Genomic DNA, 26,564 nt, shown 5'->3' with positions numbered 1-26,564 from the left:
GAATATATAATATATAGGACAGTATCTCACATAACAATACAGACGTAATACTGAAATAGTGTAAGAGATAAGAGATTGGTCTGGGCTCAAATTAGGCAAGAATTTGGAAATTTTTTTGGCCCATGACACTGCCAGGACCTTCGCTTTTGTATTTGATACCTGTTGCTTTAAGTATTTTATTCATATTATATATATATATATATATATATATATATATAAAGTACAAAATGGGACAAGAATGCAAAACATCCAAATAGACGATACAAAAAACATGGACGGGTCATTCGAAGCCTCTAATCTTCAGTCAAGAACCGGATTATCTTCGCAATTTCGGCTGATTAATCTTGAGATTGCTCCAATCTGGCCAGCCCCAAGAAAAAACTAAGCTGCAAGCATTAGATTCCTTGGAAAAAGGATCGAATGTATACGAAACAAGGACAGAAAAACAAATGATGTTACACGAATATAAATACAAAAAAACCCACAAAATAATACGAATATAAATACAAAAAAACAATAATAATAATAATAACAGAACATAACAACAGGCATCTTTCAACTCAGATGAATATATATATATATATATATGTATGTATAAGCCAAAGGGAGACCGCTACATGGTAGCTAGACCTGGTAGAAATAGCTGCCAAATCTCTCTTAAAACACCCTACTGTCTTAATCTGACAATTCTGCCTATTATGTAGTTTGAATAAGAAACTGTAACTAAAGATTAAGATTATTAACGCCACAGAGAGAGGAGAGAAGAGAGACAGCATATCGACAGTTTTGGCTGTCTGTCAACCTGTATTCCCCTTGTTGCTAGCAAAATCGTATGTGCCGGTTGTCTGAGCAACTGGTTGTTTTAATGGCGGGACAAACGGGACATAAAGATTACAAAAATAGCGATTCTCACTTTGAAACTAACAATTTTGAAAATCTTTTTAGATTTCGGAATGCCCCGCTCTCTCATGTATCCATGTTTAAAATTTCAGTGCGATCAGATGAACAATACTTGAGTTATAAGCGCACAAACAGACAAACAGACAGAACGGATTTTATATATTAAGATTAGTACAAGATTCTAAAAAGAAAACCTTCACTTACTAGTTTCAAGGGTCCTGATAGTTTTCACGAAGCTGAAAGGTCCTTGTCCCTGTAGGACTTCTTTTGTGATAGCAGCCACACGTACTTTGTATGTCGTCCATGGATGAAGGTTCCTGAAATAAGAAAACATTAAAAAAATTATAATAATGTTTTCAAATTTTGGCACAAGGCCAGCAATTTTGGAGGAGGGGTAAGTCAATGACATTCAACCCCACTGGCTCAAATGGTACTTATTTGATTGACCTTGAGAGTATGAAAGACAAAGCTGAAATCAGCAGAATTTGAACTCAGAGCACAATAAGACAGATGAAATGCTTCTAAGCATTTTGCCAGCATGCTAACGATTCAGCCAGCTCACCATTTTAATAATAATAATAATAATATTAATAATAATAATAATAATAATAATAAACATAATAATCATAATAATAATAACAATAATAATAATAATAACGGTAACAACAACAACAACAATAAAAATATTAATAATAATAATAATAATAATAATAATAATAATAATAATAATAATAACAAGCCTTTCTACTATAGGCACAAGGCCTGAAATTTGGAGGAGGGGATTAAGTCGATTGCATCAACCCCAGTACTCAACTGGTACTTGATTCATTGCCCCCAAAAGGATGAAAGGCAAAGTTGACCTTGGCAGGATTTGAACTCGGAACATAGCGACGGGCAAAATACTGCTAAACATTTCACCCAGCAAGCTAATGATTCTGCTAGCTCGCCGCCTTAATAATAATAATAATAATAATAATAATAATAATAATAATAATAACAATAATAACAATAATAATAATAATAATAATAATAATAATAATAAGAAGAAGAAGAAGAAAAAGGAAGTGAAAATTATTTAAGAAGGGTATCCAGCTATAGAAACCATGCCAAATCAGACTGGAGTCTGGTGTAGACTTCCAGCTTGACAGTGCTGGTCAAACTGTCCAACCCATCCCAGCATGGTCAACAGATGTTAAATGATAGTGATGATGATGATGATGACGATGACAACAATGATGATTATGATGATGATGATCCCTGGCCTACCATCCATGCAGGAAGTGCAAAAGGTTGTCTTGACCGGTCCTTCACATGTATTGAGAAAAGCATTGTCTCTGTGAATTTTCTCCCCACCCACCCTCATTACTTTCTTTGTTTACTTTTTTTATTTTGCATTTTTAAAATTTTTTCCTTTTTCTCTCTGTCTTTCTTCCCCTTCTCTGTCACATGACTTTGTAAATGAACAATCTGGTGTGTCTACTTTAATGGCCAACCAATGTATAATAGTACGTTTCTGTGCCCTAGGTATCAGGAAGACACTCAACAAGAAATGGAAACAGAATTGAAAAATGATGATGATAATGATGATGATGATGATGATGATGATGAATTTATTTATTTTTTATTTTTTAAATACATATTTTACCTGTGAATTTGCATGTGTAATCTGGGAATGCATACAATGAGCTTCTCTGCCCTAGGTGTACAGAAAACACTCGGCGAGAAACGGAAAAAAATTTGAAGAAAGAAGGAAAAAACATAATAATAATAATAATAATAATGATATAGGCACAAGGCCTTCCTGAAATTTTAGAGGAGGGGGGGGGGCTAGTTGATTACATCGACTGCAGTACTGAAATTGTATTTATTTTTTTGACCCCCAAGCGATGAAAAGCAAAGTTGTCCCTGCTGGAATTTGAACTCAGAGCATAAAGTGTTGGAAGATCTGCCACCAAGCATTTAACCTGATGTGCTTCTGATTCCGTAGTCTTGTCTCCTTTTGTATCAGTGCATAATGACACACACACCGATGTAAGAGGGGTAATCAGTTCACAATTTAATAGATATTGATCACCGAGGACTGGCCAATCCACTTATGCTATTGATCTCTATAAATAGCGAATTGAACAGCTTTGCAAAACCAAACATTACATCTGGCTCTGTCGGCCCATTAAGTTGTGAAATGTATGCAGAAGAGATAAACACTAAGTATCGCTTGGTCTCTCTTTGTACTTAGTGATTGCTTTCCCTGAATAAATAATTAACGAGATTCTAATAGCAAGAGGACAGGCAAGCTTTCTCTACTGATTGCATTTCGTTTTCAGATTGAAAAAGGATTCATTCTGAGTGGACATGCATTGGCCGGACCAAATGTTTGTTTGTTTTTTACATGTTTTTACGTCCATTTAATCATTGTTAGCATGGGTTAGGGGAATATGTTTTTGAGGTATTGTTTTGCAGTCGGATTCTCTTCCTAGTGTTATTATATGTGGCATCAAAGGAATGCAATGAACAAGTGATTTGTGGACAAGTTTACTGACAACAACACTGCCTCCACATCAAAACTTTCATAGACATAAGTGACATGTAAACAAACAAACACACACACATACAATGGGCTTCTTTCATTTTCCATCTACTAAATCCACTCACAAGGCTATCATAACCAAGATGATGACATTATTCTGTATATATATATATATATAATAATTTATATTCATGTTTTTTTAACAACTACTTGTATTATTATCTTATATGCATTGAATAATATACTATATGTATGTATGTTGTCGTTTTAATAAATAAATAAGCCAACATTCTAATATCCTAAACCTGTTAAACCAACTAATGTGTTTCTCCATTCTCTTATTTACTATATAAATTAATGGTAAAATATCTCTTTACCTTCACCCATTTAATACAATAAGTGAGTTCATTGCATTGCGATGAAAAACACTTGTGTATTAATAATTTGGGTATTATACTAACAGTATATTGGATAAGTATTATCCCTTAGTGGGTTGGATCCACAACCCCTAACTTTCTTGGTATATATATAGAAGAGTGTAGGCTTGAAACGTAAAAGACTTTTTCTATTCCTGAGCATTATACTAATACATCTGTTTGTTTTGTACACCATCTGTCTTCGTCTTTTGTTTTTTTCGTAAACTTTCCCTATATATATACATATATATATATATATACACACACACATCCATCTCCATTCACTATTCCTTGAGGACCACAGGGATATAGAATCCTCAGGCCTTTCTTCTATAGAGTCCTATCAAAAGCAGCTGTCAATTCCCAACTGATGGTTGCTTCGTTTAGGATGGTTGTTTCCTCCTGGACCCATTTTGGGGTCCTGGGAAACACACCTTTTATGCTCCTACCCAATGCATTGTAGAACATGTTGCAAGCTTATTGTTGGTTGCACCGGCATTAGGTGTAATCTGCAATATATTTTTTGAAAGGGCCTCTCTATTTAAAATCCTAATGTGCCCCTCGTTAACCTGTACTAAGGATCATGTGTCATGGTTATTCATTTTAATATCCTCATATTGCTATTTGTGCTGGTCTTATTTGTATCAGGGACCAAGGGTCTATTGGTATTGAACCAATGGAAAAAGGATGGATGATTTATATATGTATACTGTCTGTGTGCTAAGAAGCTTGCTTGTCAACCACATGGTTCCAGGTTCAGCCCCACTGCATGGTACCATGCGCTAGTGTCTTCTACTATGGCCTCAAGTGAGTGGATTTGGCAGACAGAAACTGAAAGTGTGTGTGTGTGTGAGTGAAGCAACCACCATTACAATTTCCTACTGGATTCCCAAGTACAGCCAACTAAAATTATGTATATTATCCAACTACCCCATTCTTAGTGTACCCCTGGGTCTCCTGCCAGCTGGTGGCTCCAGTATAAGGACCAGTTTGGTGCCCAACACAAATTAAATCATCAAAATGCTGCAATATCTACCATTCCATTTTCCCTGCTTACAATTCCCAGAAGCATCATGAGACTAGAGTCCTTAAGCACCTCATCTACAGGCCCCTATTAAAAGCAGCTGTCATCACCCTTTCCTGCTGGATTCCCAGAGCTGAGACCATAGATATCATCCACCCAATTTATTTTCATTCTACCCCTACTGCTGGAAAGAACCATCATAAGATTTTCTGGATGGATTCCCAGGCATGAAGAGCTAAGACTATGTATATTACACTGGTGTCGCTAGGGGTTAGGGGTGGTCTGCCCTGGGCAGCACTTTTAAAGAGGCCCCACTTTTGGGTCTGCTGTAGGCAATATGTGGTTTTTGTGGGGGTCCAGGGGAGGCAAACAGAAAGGCTGCCCCAGGTAGCACACACTCTAGCTACATTAGTGGTATATTATCCAACGATCTTGTCCTTAGTCTCCCCCTGGGTCTCCTCCCAGTTGGCCAGCTCAATACAAACACCAGCTTGGTGTCTTCAGTATGAAAAGGATCAATAAAACTTGATTAACAATAATTTCTCTACTACTCATAATTGTGGAGGCGCGTGGCCTAGTGGTTAGTGTCAGCACCATGATCGTAAGATTGTGGTTTCGATTCCTGGACTGGGCGATGCATTGTGTTCTTGAGCAAAACACTTCATTTCACGTTGCTCCAGTCCACTCAGCTGGCAAAAATGAGTAACGCTGCGATGGACTGGCATCCTGTCCAGCTGGGGAACACATATGCCACAGAAACCGGGAAACCAGGCCCATGAGCCTGGCTAGGCTTTAAAAGGGCACGTTTATATTTTTATTTATACTACTCATAATTAATTCAACTCGTTAACACAACACATTTTGATTACTTTACATAATGTCATATTGCAGAGATAAACTTTTTGATATTTTTTCAAAGAGTCTAGCATTTGACCTAAAATACTGTGCAGTGTTTTTGCCTATGTGGGTTATAAGTACTGCTTCACTAATCAGTATTTCTCGGAGTGCCTTTCCTATTGTCATGACAGTGGTATGTGATCTGATGGAATTTAGGTATTGTTTTTAGTAGGTCAAACAAAGAGTACATAGGTGTGAAAGACAACAGTGCTTTTACCAAAGCCACCATCATCAAAAGAAAATCCTATGTATTTTTATAATCCTATCAACTATAGGACACAACACCTGAAATTTCATGGGAGGTGGGTTAGTCAATTACATTGACCCCAGTGGTCAACTGGTATTTATTTCATCGACCCTGAAAGGTTGAAAAGCAAAGCTGATTTTGGTGGAATTTGAACTCAGAATGTAGAGACAGACAAAATACCTATTTCTTTACTACCCACAAAGGGCTAAACACAGAGAGGACAAAGAAGGAAAGACAATCGGATTAAGTTGATTATATCAACCCCAGTGCATAACTGGTACTTAATTTATCGACCCCAAAAGGATGAAAGGCAAAGTCGACCTCGGCGGAATTTCAACTCAGAACATAGCGGCAAACGAAATACCTATTTCTTTACTACCCACAAGGGGCTAAACACAGAGGGGACCAACAAGGACAGACAAATGGATTAAGTCGATTATATCGATCCCAGTGCGAAACTGGTACTTATTTAATCGACCCCAAAAGGATGAAAGGCAAAGTCGACCTCAGCAGAATTTGAACTCAGAACGTAGCAACAGACGAAATACCGCTAAGCATTTTCTCTGGCATGCTAACAATTTTAGCTAACTCGTTGCCTTTGTATAGATTTTAATAAATGATAGAAGAAAATTGGTTGGGAATAATTGCTGTATCTTTCTATATAGATATATTCTTTTATTCTTTTATTCTTTTATTCTTTTATTCTTTTACTTGTTTCAGTCATTTGACTGCGGCCATGCTGGAACAACACCTTTTAGTCAAAGAAATCAACCCCAGGACTCATTCTATTGGTCTCTTTTTCCAAAACACTAAGTTATGGGGACGTAAGCATACCAACATTGGTTGTCAATCGATGCTGGGGGGATAAACACACACACAAACACACACACACATATGGCAAAAGCAATTTATATATACACACACACACACACATATATATATATACATACACATACATACATACATATATATACATACATACATACATACATACATACACATACACCCACACACTCACACACACACACACACACATATATATATATGACAGGCTTCTTTTCAGTTTCTATCTACCAAATCCACTCACAAGGCTTAATCAGTCTGAGTTCATAGTAGATGATACTTGCCTGAGGTACCATGCTGTAGGACTGAACCCAGAACCATGTGGTTGGGAAGCAAACTTCTTACCACACAGTTATGCCTGCACCTATAATATGCACCCAATATGTACAGACATCCGAGCAAACACACAGGTGTGTTATGTGTATCATATACAGGTATACACACAGGTGCCTAATACTTATGCACATTACACTTAGACAGACGCAATATCACATCAACACAGACACACATACTCATTCGCATGTATACACCTACACGGACACACGGACACACACATATAACCATCTGAGCTGAACAGAGTCGAAAGCAGACATATTCTAAATAATTCATAATGACAAATGAAGTGTACAAAAAGATTGCATCTAAGATACGAAAGAGGAAAGTGAATTGTCATGTTTGAAATAAAAATGGTAAAATAAATGTAATTTATTAGCGAAGAAGAATGGAATTACTGTCTTTGAGAAAGAATTTTCTTAACAAATAGATTTAAAAGTCTTCGAGACAATGGAATTGGTACTGCTATTACTGTTATGTCAGAGTGGTTTCATTAAAAATCTTCATGATCTTATTGGTTTCGGAATGGCATTGTGGTTGGGAAGTTTTGTTTTGGAACCAACCATTTGATTTTGGTTTGGTTCTGCTATGTGGTACCCTGGTTCCTTGGTACATGTGTGGTACCTTGGACAAGCACTGACTGTCTTTTGCTGTTATTGTAGACTAGAGTTAAAACAGAAAGTACTTATAAGTGGAAAATTAGTTGAAGGAAATTGTAAGGAAGCTGGAAGAAGCCCATCATATATATCTCCCTATATGTATATCTGTGTACCTTTGTGTCCGTGTTTGTTCCCCACCACTGCTTGACAACCAGTGTTGGTGTGTTTACGTTCTCATAAATTAGCAGTTTGACCAAAATGACCAATAGAATAAGTACTAGGCATTAAAAAAATAAGCCCTGGGATTGATTTGTTCAACTAAAATCCTTCAGGGCTGTGCCCCAGCATGGCCACAGCCAAATGATCGAAACAAGTAAGAGACAAAAAAATAATTCATAACCAACAACACCGAAGAGAGGAAGGCCTTCCCTTAGGGAGCCAAAAAATGTGGGGCAGCAAATTCTGTATAGATGGATAAGCCACATATTGAGGAAACCAACATCATGGATTACACATCAGGCCCTGACCTGGAACCTAGAAGGGAGGGGGAAAAGTGAGAAAGCCCTAAAAATTGCTGAAGATTACACAGGCCCTGACCTGGAACCTACAAAGGAGGGGGAAAGTGAGAAAGCCCTAAAAATAGCTGAAGATTACACAACAGGCCCTGACCTGGAACCTACAAAGGAGGGGGAAAAGTGAGAAAGTCCTAAAAATAGCTGAAGATTACACAACAGGCCCTGACCTGGAACCTACAAAGGAGGGGGAAAAGTGAGAAAGTCCTAAAAATAGCTGAAGATTACACAGGCCCTGACCTGGAACCTATGAAGGAGGGGGAAAAGTGAGAAAGCCCTAAAAATTGCTGAAGATTACACAGGCCCTGACCTGGAACCTATGAAGGAGGGGGAAAAGTGAGAAAGCCCTAAAAATTGCTGAAGATTACACAGGCCCTGACCTGGAACCTATGAAGGAGGGGGAAAAGTGAGAAAGCCCTAAAAGTTGCTGAAAATTACACAGGCCCTGACCTGGAACCTATGAAGGAGGGGGAAAAGTGAGAAAGCCCTAAAAATAGCTGAAGATTACACAGGCCCTGACCTGGAACCTATGAAGGAGGGGGAAAAGTGAGAAAGCCCTAAAAATTGCTGAAGATTACACAGGCCTTGACCTGGAACCTATGAAGGAGGGGGAAAAGTGAGAAAGCCCTAAAAATTGCTGAAGATTACACAGGCCCTGACCTGGAACCTACAAAGGAGGGAGAAAAGTGAGAAAGCCCTAAAAAATAGCTGAAGATAGGAAACGGAGGTAGAGCTGTAAAAACGGGAATCCAAAGAGAAAGAAGCAGAGAAAACGGTAGAAAGCCGAGAACGGTGGGGAAAGGTTTTTGATGATCTACTTTCCATGGGGAGCGAAGGAAGCTCTTTTGATACTGCGGGGATGAAGCAAACAGGAAGGAAAGGGCAGTAATGGATAAGAGGCCCCACTGGAAGAGGGAGCAACAACGTAAGGGAAGTAGGATCAGCATGGCCCTTTTTGGCACTGAGGCAGTTGTGGTGAACAGACACATGTGGACGCATGAGTGAGACGGGGTTTTAGCAGTAGCTACTAGTGATGGGTGAGATGGGTAGGGCACATCTGGATTGAACACAGCTGGACAGCCAAAACTGAGATGTAAGAGAACTGTATTCTGTTCCTCACATTACGTTACCCTCATACTACATATACCAACCCACCTGAGATCGATCCAGGTTCTATGACATAGAGAGGCCCTACAAGTAGTCTGAATTAAAATCTGCCATCCAAATTTCATGTTAATTTATTCCAGACCCCAACTAAATAATGATGTTATTTTACTAAAGACTTCATTATTTTAAAAATTAAACAAAGACCTGTTGGGGCAAGTGAAATCGAAATTGGACCGAATTTGATGACTGGCACCCGTGCCAGTGGAGCACTAAAAGCTCCAACCGAGTGGGATCACTGCCAGAGAACCTGTCTGGCTTCCATGCCGGTGGCACGTAAAAAGCACCATTTGAGCATGATTGTTACCAGCGTCACCCTACTGGCACTTGTGCCAATGGCACGTGAACAAAACATTCGAGCTAGGTCGTTGCCAGTGCTGCTGGATTGACTCCTGTGCAGGTGGCACATAAAAAAACATCATTTCGAGTGTGGCCATTGCCAGTACCATCAGACTAGCCTTCGTGCCAGTGGCACGTAAAAGCACCTACTACACTCTCGGAGTGGTTGGCGTTAGGAAGGGCATCCAGCTGTAGAAACTCTGCCAGATCAAGATTGGAGCCTGGTGCAGCCATCTGGTTTGCCAGTCCTCAGTCAAATCGTCCAACCCATGCTAGCATGGAAAGCGGACGTTAAATGATAATGATGATGATGAAAGACAGAAATATGGTAACAAAAGGGTTAGGTCACTCTGCTGCAAGCATTAATGCCAAATTTTGAGTTTGAGGATATTTCCCTCCCTCGGTTCCACATTTCTCCTAAACACTGTAAAGGGACAAGGGCATTACTTTCCTTCCTGATGAAAAGGTTTCCATACATGCAATAAAGGCTACCACTGCACCTGTAGCATTATTTTGACATTCTGACTGATGTATGCATATATATATATATATATAGCGCAGGAGTGGCTGTGTGGTAAGTAGCTTGCTTACCAACCACATGGTTCTGGGTTCAGTCCTACTGTGTGGAACCTTGGGCAAGTGTCTTCTACCATAGCCTCAGACTGACCAAAGCCTTGTGAGTAGATTTGGTAGACAGAAACTGAAAGAAGCCCGTCGTATATATGTATATATATATATAGGCGTAGGAGTGGCTGTGTGGTAAGTAGCTTGCTTACCAACCACATGGTTCAGGGTTCAGTCCCACTGTGTGGAACCTTGGGCAAGTGTCTTCTACTATAGCCTCGGACTGACCAAAGCCTTGTGAGTAGATTTGGTAGACGGAAACTGAAAGAAGCCCGTCGTATATATGTATATATATATATAGGCGTAGGAGAGGCTGTGTGGTAAGTAGCTTGCTTACCAACCACATGGTTCTGGGTTCAGTCCTACTGTGTGGAACCTTGGGCAAGTGTCTTCTACTATAGCCTCGGACTGACCAAAGCCTTGTGAGTAGATTTGGTAGACGAAAACTAAAGAAGCCCGTCGTATATATGTATATATATATATAGGCGTAGGAGTGGCTGTGTGGTAAATAGCTTGCTTACCAACCACATGGTTCTGGGTTCAGTCCCACTGCGTGGCACCTTGGGCAAGTGTCTTCTACTATAGCCTTGGGCCGACCAAAGCCTTGTGAGTGGATTTGGTAGAGGGAAACTGAAAGAAGCCCATCGTATATATGTATATATATATGTGTGTGTATGTGTTTGTGTGTCTGTGTTTGTCCCCCTAGCATTGCTTGACAACCGATGCCGGTGTGTTTATGTCCCCGTCACTTAGCGGTTCGGCAAAAGAGACCGATAGAATAAGTACTGGGCTTGCAAAGAGTAAGTCCCGGGGTCGATTTGCTCGACTAATGATGGTGCTCCAGCATGGCCGCAGTCAACTGACTGAAACAAGTAAAAGAGTATATATACCTATGCACATATGGTATATCTAATTTTGCCTGAATTGTAGTTAGGGGTGGGGCATTAAGAAAGATATTAATAAAAGAAAGGGGCCCAAAATTGTAAATGTTTGAAAAGTACACCACAACATGGTCAAAGAAACTGCTAGAAACAACCAAATATTTGCCTTCGTTTGCAGCTGTCTTAAGAAGAAATGTAATACCACTCGTCTCCATAGTTCAGTAGATAATTTCGAAGCATTTGATGATAATTAGTCTTGACATCTGTCTTGAAGAAGTGGTCAAAGGTCATTAATGATATCACGGTCGGTGACATTATCTACTGCTCCCACCAACTATATTGGGTATAATAGGTATTGGATGTGGCAGTCAGTGCAGGCACCTGTCACCACCACCACCACCACCACCACCAACACTACTACTACTACTACTACTACTACTACTACTATCATAATCTGGTTCATTACAGCCGTCTTTCATCCCTGCCACCATCACTACCATCATCATCATCATCAACATCATCATAATAATAATAATCTCATTGTCCATTGCAGCCAAAAATTACTATCCCTGTCATCACCACCACTACTGCCACTGCTGCACTACCACTGCGACTGCTGCACTACCACTACCACTCCCACTGCTGCACTACCACTCCCACTGCTGCACTACCACTGCGACTGCTGCACTACCACTACCACTCCCACTGCTGCACTACCACTCCCACTGCTGCACTACCACTGCGACTGCTGCACTACCACTACCACTCCCACTGCTGCACTACCACCACTCCACTGCTGCACTACCCTGCTGCGACTGCTGCACTACCACTACCACCCCCTGCTGCACTACCACTGCAACTGCTGCACTACCACTACCACTCCCACTGCTGCACTACCACTCCACTGCTGCACTACCACTGCGACTGCTGCACTACCACTACCACTCCCACTGCTGCACTACCACTCCCACTGCTGCACTACCACTGCGACTGCTGCACTACCACTACCACTCCCACTGCTGCACTACCACTCCCACTGCTGCACTACCACTGCAACTGCTGCACTACCACTACCACTCCCACTGCTGCACTACACTCCCCCTGCTGCACTACTACACTGCGACTGCTGCACTACCACTACCACTCCCACTGCTGCACTACCACTACCACTCCCACTGCTGCACTACCACTCCCACTGCTGTACTACCACTGCGACTGCTGCACTACCACTCCCACTGCTGCACTACCACTCCCACTGCTGCACTACCACTGCGACTGCTGCACTACCACTACCACTCCCACTGCTGCACTACCACTCCCACTGCTGCACTACCACTGCGACTGCTGCACTACCACTACCACTCCCACTGCTGCACTACCACTCCCACTGCTGCACTACCACTACCATTACTGCACTACCACTGCCACTGCAGCACTACCACTACCACTGCAGCACCACCACTACCACTGCTGCACCACCACTGCAGCACTACCATTGCCACTGCAGTACCACTACTGCCCCTGCTGTGCCACCACTACCACTGTTGCTACTATTGTCATAATTACGCTGGTCAATACAGCTAACAAACACCACCATCACCATCACTACCGCAACCATCATCATCATCATAATCATCGTTGTAATCTAATTTTTCATGACAACCACTCACCACCACCACCACCACCATCATCACTATCAACAATCTTACCCATCTGCCTCAATAAATTTCACCCCACCCCCACTGCCATTATTGATGATTCCCATGTCACCAATATCTCCCCCGCCCCACCACTAGCACCAAAATCACCACCATCACCACTACCATTTGCATCTCAATCACCACCCCCTCTGTCACTACTACCATCACCACCACCACCACAGTCACCATTACCATCAATATAAGCATCGCAGTCACTCCTACCTTATTCTGATCATAGAATTGTTGAGCACTTCAGCAATATATATATATATATATACATATATGTGTGTGTGTATATATATATGTATATATAATGTATGTAATATGTATATATATGAGTATATGTCTATCTCTCTTTCTCTCTCTATAAATATATATATAAATACATATAAATATATATATGTGTGTATATATATATATATATATATATATATACACATACATATATATATATGTATATACATACATACATATATATATGTATGTATATGTATATATATATATATTATATATATATATATATATATATATATATATATATATATACACATATATATATATATATATGGAAACACACATACATGTACTCGCAAACTTGCAGAGAGATTAGTTAATGTTGTGCCACAGTTAAAGTCCCACTTACAATCCAAACATTACAGCTTAGAAGCAAATTCCAGAGAACTCTGCTAATCCGATTATCTGGTTTCAAATATCAAAGGTTTGCTGTGCTTGTCAGCATCCTTATGGTTTTGCTCAAAGATTAAGATTTATCATTGATTTTAATCTTCCAGAACTACGAATATCTTGATTTGTGATATACAGGTACTACCAAATACCTAACTGAATTCTTTCTTGTTATTTACCATTTTTTCATTGGTTAAATTGGACCAATCAGAGAGCAGTATTTCTCAGTTGGGCTTTGGGTATAGTGCTGGCATTTCATTGGTTATGATGTCAAAGGTTCCAGATGGTCTCATCAATGGAACAGTCTGCTCATAAAATACCTAACTGAACCGATCGTGGTCGTTGCCAGCCTCGCCTGGCACCTGTGCTGGTGGCACGTAAAAAGCACCCACTATACTCACAGAGTGGTTGGCATTAGGAAGGGCATCCAGCTGTAGAAACTCTGCCAGTTCAGACTGGGCCTGGTGCAGCCTCCATGGCTTCCCAGACCCCAGTTGAACCATCCAACCCATGGAAAGCGATCGCTAAACGATGATGATGATGATGAGGATGAACTCTTACCTGTCTTTTGCCATTTTTTCATTGGTTAAATTGCACCAATCAGAGAGCAGTACTTTTCAGTTGAGCTTTGGGTATAGTACTGGCATTCCATTGGTTAAGATATCAAGGATTCCAGATGGTCTCATCAATGGAACAGTCTACTCATAAAATACCTAACTGAATTTTTTCTGTCTTTTACTGTTTTTTCATTGGTTAGATTGTACCAATCAGAGAGCAGTTCTCAGTTCGGTTTTGGGTATAGAACTGGAGCTGGCAGAAACGTTAGCACATCGGGCAAAATTCTTAGAGGTATTTTGTCTGCCGCTATGTTCTGAGTTCAAATTCTGCCGAGGTTGACTTTGTCTTTCATCCTTTCGGGGTCGATTAAATAAGTATCAGTTATGCACTGGGGTCGATAGAATCGACTTAATCCGTTTGTCTGTCCTTGTTTGTCCTCTCTGGAGACAGAAACACACACACACACACACGATAGGCTTCTTGTGAGTCAATATTTCCTAGTCTTGATATTCTGTGACAGCTGTAAAAGAGTGTCACCCTCATACTGCGGTGATCTTAATTTCCAGTTTTTCCATGGAAGCTATTTAGCCAGGGGGAAATGCTACTTTACTTGCTAACGGGCAAGGGTTGATGACAGGAAAGACGTCCAACTGTAGAAGATCAGCCTCTAGAAAACAAATCCCTCCAACCCATGAGAGCATGGGGAAGCGAATGTTATGATGCCGACGACAACAATGGTGAGGGCATATATGTACACACACACACACATCTGTTATCAGTGAGAGACAAAAAGATACCCTGTGCTATTTCCGTCTATCTTGGGTATGTCTCTTTACACCCAGTTCAGTTCAGATTTTGATTTCCTTTTCTTTTCTGTCTGTAAGAATTGGCACTTCCTTCTCTAAGCCTAGATTCGAAACCGAATCCAAGAATCCTCGGTCGCCCAAACCACGACAACCAACAGGCGTGAAAAGAAGATTTGCTTTGTCCCGTCAAAAAGTGATTGATCATCTCCCTTTGACCTGTGACCTCAGCCATGTCAGGCAAAGTTCAACTGGACAAGTTGTGACCTACTTAGGTAGTAACTCTGCTGCAGTATGTCTGTCTTTCTAGCTGTCACAAATATTATAAATACAAGGGTGAAACAGAGAGGCAGACAATCTCAGCAGAGACGGGAGCACAGATGAGATAGATCTATCTACGACCCAAGCTTTTGGCAGATGACAGAGACAGAGGGAAATGCTAAAAGTGCTGATTGACTACTGTTTCGAATGAAACACACATGCACACACACACAAACATATTCATTTCTAATATGTACTCTATTCAAGCAACTCGTCGCAGTTGCCTGCATTTTGTATGTAGTGACCAATCACTAAACTAACACTGTAAATAAATACTTTTCAACCATAAATCTGTTTATGTATTTGTTTACATACACACTTAACCACTACATGTCCTCAATAGTAATAATAATAATAATATTTTGATATAAGCCAGAGAAAATACTTGTGCTTGGTGGTGGGGAAGCAAGGTCAATAGAATTGATTAAAACTGGTTAAGGCAATGCTCCAGCATGGCCACATTCCAATGAATGAAACCCATACCCAATAAAAGTGGAAAAGAATACATCTTGCCCTGATTGTGGTACCGCACCCTACACAACATACCCAAACTAACACCCAACAACACAACTCGCACCCAGCCAATCACAGCACAGAACACACACAATGTGCGTACGAGAAAATATTAATTTTCTGGTTTTTCTTCATACAATAGAATTAGCAGAGTCTTGCAGAATATTATCTTGATTTCAATGGTGAGAATGTTTTGTGTTTGAATAACAAAACATCACACGGTGCCAAACCGTTTCTATATGACAAGTCATTCATGAAGTAAGTGATTTTGATGAAGAATGATGGAAACGGAGATGGATTCTTCATTAAAGAATGATCGCTCAAGTGTGTTATATTATGTATGGAATTTGGACCGATATTCAAAGAGAGAGGAATCTTTAAAGTATTTTCGTTATTAATATATATTGATTCTACATAATGTAACTACAAAGCCAGACATTTGTAAGGAGATGGGTTACAGTCAATCAACTCATCCCTCAGTACTTAACTGGTGAAGTTGTGTAGCTCAGTGGTTAGAGAGTTGGTCTCACAATCATGAGGTAGTGAGTTTGATTCCTGGACTGGGCTATGTGTTGTGCTCTTGAGCAAGGCTCTTTATTTGACATTGCTCCAGTGAAGGTGCATGGCTCAGTGGTTAGGGAGTTGGTCTCACAATCATGAGGTAGTGAGTTCAATTCCTGGACCGGGCTTGGGTTGTACTCTTGAGCAAGGCACTTTATTTGATATTGCTCCAGTGAAGGTGCATGGCTCAGTGGTTAGAGAGTTGGTCTCACAATCATGAGGTAGTGAGTTTGATTTCTGGACCCGGCTATGTGTTGTACTCTTGAGCAAGGCACTTTATTTGATATTGCTCCAGTGAAGGCGCATGGCTCAGTGGTTAGAGAGTTGGTCTCACAATCATGAGGTAGAGAGTTTGATTCCTGGACTGGGCTATGTGTTGTGCTCTTGAACAAGGCACTTTATTTGACATTGCTCCAGTGAAGGTGCATGGCTCAGTGGTTAAAGTGCCAGGCTCCCAATCATGGTACTGAGTTTCAATTCCCACACTGGGCTGCATGTTGTGTTTAAGGCGCTTTATTTCACGCTGCTCCAGTAAAGGCACATGGCTCAATGGTTAGAGCTTGAGGCTGACAATCATGAGATAGTGAGTTCAATTCCCAGACCAAATTCTGTGTTGTGTTCTTGAACAAGACACTTTATTTCATGTTGTTCCAGTTGTGCTTTCAACTTGCTAAAGTTCCAGTAAGCATAATCAAACCCAAAGCTGACCTGACTTCATCGTGGGCCACCATCTTGAAATTAAACACAAAGAGTGACTGTATTATCACTGATAGAATACAGCATTGCAAAGGCATATTCCAAGGGGACAGCCTCTCTGTGATGTTGTTTATACTTTCTGTAAACCCCTTGACATTCATGTTAAGGAAGTCTGAAGGATATCTCATTGGTTCACAAGGAAACAGAAATACCAAAATTACACACCGCTTCTTTGTGGATGACTTGAAACTTTATGTAAAAAATATGGATGAGATGAAAAAAGAGCTGTAGTGACGCCATTTTGGAAGTCTTCAGTGCGCATGTGCAGAGTTGGATTCTTCCGGGAAGCCTGCCGGAAGTTCCCTCATGCGCATGTGCAGAGAACTAGCAGCAGCAAAACTTCCCGCTGTATTGGTCTCTCTCGAAGCTGACAGCCAAATTGAATGGACACATCCTCACAGCTCTACCAAGCAGCCACCACATGGCGAAGCTACACTATGCTGGAATGAGACAGCATTTGGTTCACACCATTTAACTACAGTGACTAACTCCATGGCTACCGGTTCACCTTGAAGGAAATATATATATATATATATTTGCGAATCCAGAAAAATAAAAATATTTATGTTGTTGAAGATATTCAAAGTCTTGGCTTTTCCTTCGACAAATAATTTAATGTAAGGGATGAGACCTGCACCCCTCAAGTGTTACAGACCTTTCATCCTTGTTACAACATTCTCAAAGGATGTAGGGTTAGAGTTTGGTCAAGATAAATATTGTTATATGGTAGGGAAAAGGGGTAAAACATTAAACCAGGTTAGCAACATCTCTATCAATGATTTGACTGTTTACCCTGTATCTGATGAGGAATGTTACAGGTATCTAGGGGGTGGATGAAAACATATCTTACAATGGCACCTGTAACAAAACACGTGTCACTAAAGAGTATTACAGACGAATAAAGAACATTTAGACCTCAGAACTCTCTGCATTTAATAATACAGTGGCCCACAGTTTGTTTGCAGTGCCAGTACTTATACCAACATTTGGGCTGCTTGATTGAACGCTTGATGAGATCCGAGCCATTGATGTGAAAACTGAAAAATACTAACAAGCACACATAATATTCACATAAACAGTGACGTAGACTGCCTCTACCTAAAATGAAAACAAGGCAGCAGAGGCTTAACATCAATCCAAAATGCCTTTGAATATCTTATCATATCTCTTTGGCAACATCTTTTAACTACCAAGTGTCAAAGTGCATCCCTTGACCAAGTTTGCATATATGAGGCTGATAACATCATAAGACTTTGAAGGCAGCTCTTTGAGCAACACTCTTTGTCTGATAGCCTAGAATACATTACCAAAGAAGTTGCACGACTCTACCACAATGTATCATCAGATGAAAGGATGAGCCTGTATAAGCAGAGATTATGCATGGATATGTTAGAAGAAAGCTCTGAGATGATAGTAACATCAATCAGCAAAGGAGTTTATCATGGACCAATATCCGGATTACTATCTCCCACTTTCAAGGGCATGCATTTGCAATCAAGGAACAGGAAATATCAACCATGTACCTGATCCACAAAAGGGACAGAGATGCAGGAAAAGCAGTAAAATGTTATGACCGATGCAGACTTTGTGTTGTTAACACCAGAGATACCATCCACGTCATAAGCAGTTGTCTAAAAATGTCATCACTGTATTATCTACAGATGAGACATGACGTTGTTACTAGGACACTCTGTAATGAAGTTCATCAGAAAGATAAATCTGAAGACAGAGAGATAAGAACCCACAGTATGATAGAAGCCATAGCCACTCATAATAAAAAGCAGTACTGGTGGAATGTCCCAGAGAAGACCTAAATAAAATTCAAGCACAACAGACCTGATGTAATGATTTGGGATAGAGAAGAGAAACTGTGTACAGTTGTGGAAATTAGCTGCCCAGCGGATGTTAACATAAAGCTGAAGATCAGTGGAAAAGAGAACACCTATGTTGAACTATTGAGAAATCTGCAGTTATCCTATCCAGGTTACAAGTTCAGCTGTATACCTGTAATTATTAGGGCCATGGAATTTGTAACACACTGCCTAAATACTAATCTTTAGAAGTTAGGTTTCTCAAAACCAGAAAGGAGAAACCTAATTTGAAAACTACAGATCTAATCCATCACTGGAACTGTAAAAAATCCGTAAAATTTCCCAGAATGTTATCATTTAAGTATATATGAGCATGTCTAGATATGTAACTATATGCATGAGAATACATAGATAAAGCAAAACATACAATCTGCACATACATACACACATACATACATACATACATACATACACACTCACATACATACATACACACATACATACATACATACATACATACATACACACAAACATACATACATACATACATACATGCATGCATGCATTCATACATACATGCATATATACATACATACATGCATGCATACATATATACATACATACATACATACATGCATACATACATGCATATATACAAACATACATACATCCATGCATGCATGCATATATACATACATGCATGCATGCATACATACGTACATACATACATACATACATACATACATACATACACACATACATACATACATACATACACATAATACATACATATACGTACATACATACATACATACATACACACACACATACATACATACATACACATAATACATACATATACGTACATACATACATACAAGCAGAAATACTGTGTTGTTGATGTTAAAATTGCAATGAAGGAGTCTTGAATCTAGGTTAGAAATCAGCTCTTTCTTTATTGGCAAGAAATCTAGAAATAAAACTGAACAATGACATACATACATAATGTGTGGTGTGTGTGTGTGTGTGTGTGTGTGTGCCTGGATATTTGTTCTCTCATCCCAAACCACTTGACATGAAAACAAAAAATTATAAGTAGGTATGGTGTGTGGTAAGTAGCTTGCTTCCTAACCACATGGTTCTAGGTTCAGTCCTATTGTGCGGAATCTTGGGCAAGTTTCTTCTACTATAGCCTTGGGATGATCAAAGCCTTTTGAGAGGATTTGGCAGACAGAAACTGAATGAAACCCATCGTATATATATATATTGTATATATATATATACATACACATATCATCATCATAGTTTAACGTCTGTTTTCCATGCTAGCATGTGTTGGATGGTTCGACCGTAGTCTGGGAAGCCAGGAGGTTGCACCAGGCTCCAGTCTGATCTGGCAGTGTTTCTACAGCTGGATGCCCTTCCTAACGCCAACCACTCCGAGAGTGTAGTGGGTGCTTTTTACATGCCCCCAGCACAGGTGTCAGAGGAGGCTGGCACCAGCCACGACTGGTTGGTACTTTTTATGTGCCACTGGCATGGAAGCCAGTCTATGCGGCGCTGGCATTGGCCACGTTCGGATGGTGCTTTTTACATGCCATATATATATATATATATATACATATATATATATATATATGACCTGCTCACCTAGCCAACAGGGTGGCATCATTTAAAGGCTAAACCAATGCAAAAATGCATTGTGATCAGCAATATGTAAGAATATCTGATAGCTTGATCAGTCAAGTGATCACATGATATATATATACATGTGTGTGTGTCTCTATTTGTCCTCCTTCACTGCTCAACAACTAGTGCTGGTGAGTTTACATCTTCTGTAACTTAGCAATTCAGGCAAAGGGGCCGATAGAATATGTAACCAGACTTAGCAAATAAATAAGTAGTGGGGTCAATTTATTCAACCAAAAAATTTTTTCAAAGTAGTGCTCCAGCATGGCCACAGTCTAATAACTGAAACAAGTCTAGGATAAGAGCATTGGGATCGATTTGTTTGATTGAATCCTTAAGAGGGTACCCCCTATACAGCTTCACTAAAAGCAGCGAGCTGGCAGAAATGTTAGCATGCCGAGCAAAATGCTTAGCGGTATTTCGTCTGCCGTTACGTTCTGAGTTCAAATTCCGCCGAGGTTGACTTTGCCTTTCATTCTTTTGGAGTTGATTAAATAAGTACCAGTTATGCACTGGGGTTACTATGATCGACTTAATCCATTTGTCTGTCCTTATTTGTCCCTTCTATGTTTAGCCCCTTGTGGGTAGTAAAGAAATAGGTATTTCGTCTGCCGTTACATTCTGAGTTCAAATTTCACTGAGGTCAACTTTGCCTTTCATCTTTTTGGGGTCGATAAATAAAGTACCGGTTACACACTGGAGTCGATGTAATCGACTTAATCCGTTTGTCTATCCTTGTTTGTCTTCTCTGTGTTTAGCCCCTTGTGGGTAGTAAAGAAATAGTATTTCGTCTGTCGTTATGAGTTCAAATTCCGCCGAGGTCGACTTTACTTTTCATCCTTTCGGGGTCGATAAATAAAGTACCAGTTTCGCACTGGGGTCGATGTAATCAACTTAATCCCTTTGTCTGTCCTTGTTTGTCCCCTCTATGTTTAGCCCCTTGTGGGTAGTAAAGAAATAGATATTTCGTCTGTCGTTACGTTGTGAGTTCAAATTCCGCTGAGGTCGACTTTGCCTTTCATCCTTTCGGGGTCGATAAATAAAGTACCAGTTACGTACTGGGATAAATAATTTTTGGTGTTAACATGGTTCGATCTGAATTTTTTCTTCTATGGAAAAAAGAGCAAGCCTTCTTCTATCATACTCTTAATTTTGGTCAACTTGCACCGCAGGGTCTCAGAGGAGATAGTGTTAGTTGAAGGCTACCAAATGTAATATACTTAATCCGTTTGTCTGTCCTTCTTTGTCCCCTATATGTTTAACCCCTTGTGGGCAATAAAGAAATATATACAGCTGCATTCAAAGATTAAGGGAAAGAAAAGGGGAAAATATGAAGATAATAGGGAAGTAAAAGACAAGGATAAAATACAAAGAATTCGGTTCACTCACCCAATCGTTTTATGGAAAACTGACTTTGGATGTTTCGACAATCCTTTCTCATCATGGACAATGTAAATATCTTTCGTTCCTCCAGGTTTCGAGATCTCAACCACGTAGGAGGATATTTTGCTGTTTTGCTTTTCAATGTTTGGCGGCTGAAAAGAAATAAAGAAATTTTCAGATAATTCAATGTTTGGGCAATAAAGTTATTTAGAAAATGTTTCCAAATTTTTACCAAGTTTGTATAAAATGTGGGAAGATGAGAACCTGGAATTTAAAAACGTGGGTTTTCTAGGGAATATAAAAAGGGGAAAAGAAACTTTTGAAGTACATAAATACACTTATCTACTAACTAGCAGTATCGCCCAGCATTGCTTGGGTTTGTTTTCTTTTCGACCCTTTAGAATTGGAATTTTTGAAAAGTAAAAATTTTGCATTATGTAGCTTGTTATTCTCTTTAAGTGAACATTTTTCTGGTTGAAATACACCAAAAAATATCGACACAGCAGTCAAAAAATCGTAAAAAATAGGGATTTTCATAGAAAAAAAGCACCTTTTTGATGTAAATAATTTTTGGTGTTAACATGGTTCGATTTGAATTTTTCTTCTACGAAAGGAAGAGCAAGCCTTCTTCTATCATACTCTCAATTTTGGTCAAATTGCACCGCAGGGTCTCAGAGGAGATAGTGTTAGTTGAAGGCTACCAAACCTGCCATACACAGACAACTTCAGCTTTATATATATAGATTTGCTACACACTACTTTCCATCCTTAATAATGAAACTTGGTAGATCCAAAAGTTAAACACACAGACACACACACAGATACACACACAGACACACAAGTTGAATTTTATATATATGTATAGGCATAGGTGTAGATATGGCTGTGTGGTAAGAAGTTTGCTTCCCAGACAAAGAATATGTATGTATAAGATGGCCCAGACCGGGCGTTGTGAGTGTTTATTGAGCAAAAACACCTAAAAAGATCCACGAGGCTCCGGCAGGGGATGGTGGTGATCCCTGCTGTACTCTTTCACCACAACTTTCTCTCACTCTTACTTCCTGTTTCTGTTGTACCTGTATTTCAAAGGGCTGGCCTTGTCACTCTCTGTGTCACGCTGAATATCCCCGAGAACTACGTTAAGGGTACACGTGTCTGTGGAGTGCTCAGCCACTTACACGTTAATTTCACGAGCAGGCTGTTCCGTTGATCGGATCAACTGGAACCCTCGTCGTCGTAACTGACGGAGTACTTCCATATATAAGATGGGCTTCATTCAGTTTCCATCTACCAAAGATACCCACAGGGCTTTTGTTGGCCCAAGATTATAGCAGAAGACACTTGCCTATGGTGCCACACAGTGAGACTGAACCTGGAACCATGTGGTTGGGAAGCAAGCTTCTTACCACACAGCCACAGTTGTGCCAACAGCATTATACCAGTATTTTTGAAAACAGAGAAATAAAAGAACGATAAAATGTTTTATTACAGCATTAAATTGGCAAGTCTTTCTTCAATGACAAACATTAAAAACTTCATGATGAAGTAATTTAATACGAAATTTCTTTTGGTGAATTTTCCTACAGTGGAACTGTTTATGGCAAAATATTCTATAACCGTAGAGTGGCTGTGTGGTAAGTAGCTTGTTTACCAACCACAAGGTTCTGGGTTCAGTCCCACTGCGTGGCACTTTGGGCAAGTGTCTTCTACTATAGCCTCGGGCCGACCAAAGCCTTGTGAGTGGATTTAGTAGACGGAAACTGAAAGAAGCCCGTCGTATATATGTATATATATATATATGTGTGTGTGTGTGTGTTTGTGTGTCTGTGTTTGTCCCCCTAGCATTGCTTGACAACCGATGCTGGTGTGTTTATGTCCCCATCACTTAGCGGTTTGGCAAAAACCTTTTTCTAATTTTACATCCCTGTTTCACATATTTCCCAAATATCTTATTTCTTTATTGCCCACAAGGGGCTAAACATAGAGGGGACAAACAAGTACAGACAAACGGATTAAGTCAATTACATCGACCCCAGTGCGTCCCTGGTATTTAATTTAATAAGGCAGTGGGTTGGCAGAATTGTTAGCATGCCGGGCGAAATGCTTAGCAGTATTTCATCTGCCGTTATGTTCTGAGTTCCAATTCCGCCGAGGTTGACTTTGCCTTTCATCATTTCGGGGTCGATTAAATAAGTACCAGTTACACACTGGGGTCGATGAAATTGACTTAATCCATTTGTCTGTCCTTGTTTGTCCTCTCTGTGTTTAGCCCCTTGTGGATAGTAAAGAAATAGGTATTTCATCTGCCGCTATATTCTGAGTTCAAATTCAGCCGAGGTCGACTTTTCCTTTCATACTTTCAGGGTCGATAAATAAAGTACCAGTTACACAGTGGGGTCAATGTAATCGACTTAATCCGTTTGTCTGTCCTTGTTTGTCCCGTCTGTGTTTAGCTCCTTGTGGGTAATAAAGAAGTAGGTATTTAATTTATCGACCCCACTGCGTCACTGGTATTTAATTTTAATAAGGCAGCGAGCTGGCAGAATTGTTAGCATGCCGGGCAAAATGCTTAGCAGTATTTCATCTGCCGTTACATTCTGAGTTCAAATTCCACCGAGGTCGACTTTGTCTTTCATCCTTTCAGGGTCGATTAAATAAGTATCAGTTACACACTGGGGTTGATGTAATCGACTTAATCCATTTGTCTGTCCTTGTTTGTCCCGTCTGTGTTTAGCCCCTTGTGGGTAGTAAAGAAGTAGGTATTTAATTTATCGACCCCAGCGCGTCACTGGTATTTAATTTAATAAAACAGCGAGCCGGCAGAAACGTTAGCATGCCGAGCAAAATGCTTAGCAGTATTTCATCTGCCGTTACGTTCTGAGTTCAAATTCTTCTGAGGTCAACTTTGCCTTTCATCCTTTCGGGGTCGATTAAATAAGTACCAGTTGCACACAGGGGTCAATGTAATCGACTTAATCCGTTTGTCTGTCCTTGTTTGTCCCGTCTGTGTTTAGCCCCTTGTGGGTAGTAAAGAAATAAGTATTTCATCTGCCGTTACATTCTGAGTTCAAATTCCACCGAGGTTGACTTTGCCTTTCATCCTTTCAGAGTCAATTAAATAAGTACCAGTTACACACTGGGGTTAATGTAATCAACTTAATCCGTTTGTTTGTCCTGTCTGTGTTTGGCCCCTTGTGGGTGGTAAAGAAATAGGTATTTAATTTATCGACCCCGAAAGGATCAAAGGCAAAGTCTACCTTGGCGGAATTTGAACTCAGAATGCAGTGGCGGATGAAATACCACAAAGCATTTTGCCCGGCGTGCTAATGCTTCTGCCAGCTCGCCGCCTAATTTTCCCAAATATCTTGCCCCAGTCTAGTGACCAGTGTTTGCTTTTTTAGGCCATGTGCCTTCACATAACTTGAAGAACCCATCCAGAATGGTAGAATGACAAGACTGAGTATTGGTTGCGGATGCATCTCAGTATCTGCTCCAGTTGTCGGTGCTCCGAATTTAAATCCCATGCGAGCTCCCTGGGTAGCTGACCTCATCCGTCACCAAGTTTAACAGCACTACCTTCAGGCACCTGGGATGACTACAGTGGGGACCACTGTGTTGCAAGCATTCAGGCTAGGTCTTTGGCATGAGAATACCTATTTCTTTACTACCCACAAGGGGCTAAACACAGAGGAGACAAACAAGGACAGAGAAACGGATTAAGTCAATTATATTGACCCCAGTGCATAACTGGTACTTAATTTATCGACCCCGAAAGGATGAAAGGTAAAGTCGACCTCGGCGGAACTTGAACTCAGAACGTAGTGACAGACGAAATACCTATTTCTTTACTACCCACAAGGGGCTAAACACAGAGGAGACAAACAAGGACAGAGAAACGGATTAAGTCAATTATATTGACCCCAGTGCATAACTGGTACTTAATTTATCGACCCCGAAAGGATGAAAGGTAAAGTCGACCTCGGCGGAACTTGAACTCAGAACGTAGTGACAGACGAAATACCTATTTCTTTACTACCCACAAGGGGCTAAACACAGATGGGACAAACAAGGACAGACAAACGGATTAAATCGATTATATCGACTCCAGTGTGTAACTGGTACTTATTTTATCGACCCCGAAAGGATGAAAGGCAAAGTCGATCTTGGTGGAACTTGAACTCAGAACGTAGCGACAGACGAAATACCGCTAAGCATTTCATCCGGCATGCTAACGATTCTGCCAGCTCACCGCCTTGAATACCTTCCTCTCTCAGTAAGGCTATGTGGCCTAGTGGTTAGGGAGCTGCATTCATGATTACAAGATCAAGGTTTCAATTTGTGGACCAGTCAGTCCATTGTATTCACTTCATATCATGCTGCTCTACTCCTCTCAGCCGTTAACCCTTCAACAGACTGGTG

At 40.2% G+C, this 26,564-nt stretch overlaps 1 protein-coding gene across 1 annotated transcript in view; it reads right to left on the bottom strand.

Moving 5' to 3' along the window:
- Window positions 1-1,096: 1,096 nt before the first annotated feature.
- LOC115225742 (roundabout homolog 2-like) overlaps window positions 1,097-26,564 on the bottom strand; it is a 571,297-nt gene continuing 545,829 nt past the window's right edge. Inside the window, exons 22-23 of the mRNA XM_036514525.1 lie at window positions 22,152-22,297; window positions 1,097-1,217 (exon numbers count right to left, since the gene is read on the bottom strand). Coding sequence (XP_036370418.1) covers window positions 1,097-1,217; window positions 22,152-22,297 — 267 coding nt within the window. The remainder of the gene's footprint in view (window positions 1,218-22,151; window positions 22,298-26,564) is intronic.

This window comes from Octopus sinensis, linkage group LG28, assembly GCF_006345805.1.
Source record: "Octopus sinensis linkage group LG28, ASM634580v1, whole genome shotgun sequence".
Lineage (NCBI taxonomy): Eukaryota > Metazoa > Mollusca > Cephalopoda > Octopoda > Octopodidae > Octopus > Octopus sinensis.
Note: the sequence above shows the minus strand (reverse complement) of the source record. Positions and strands in the feature narration are given on the sequence as shown.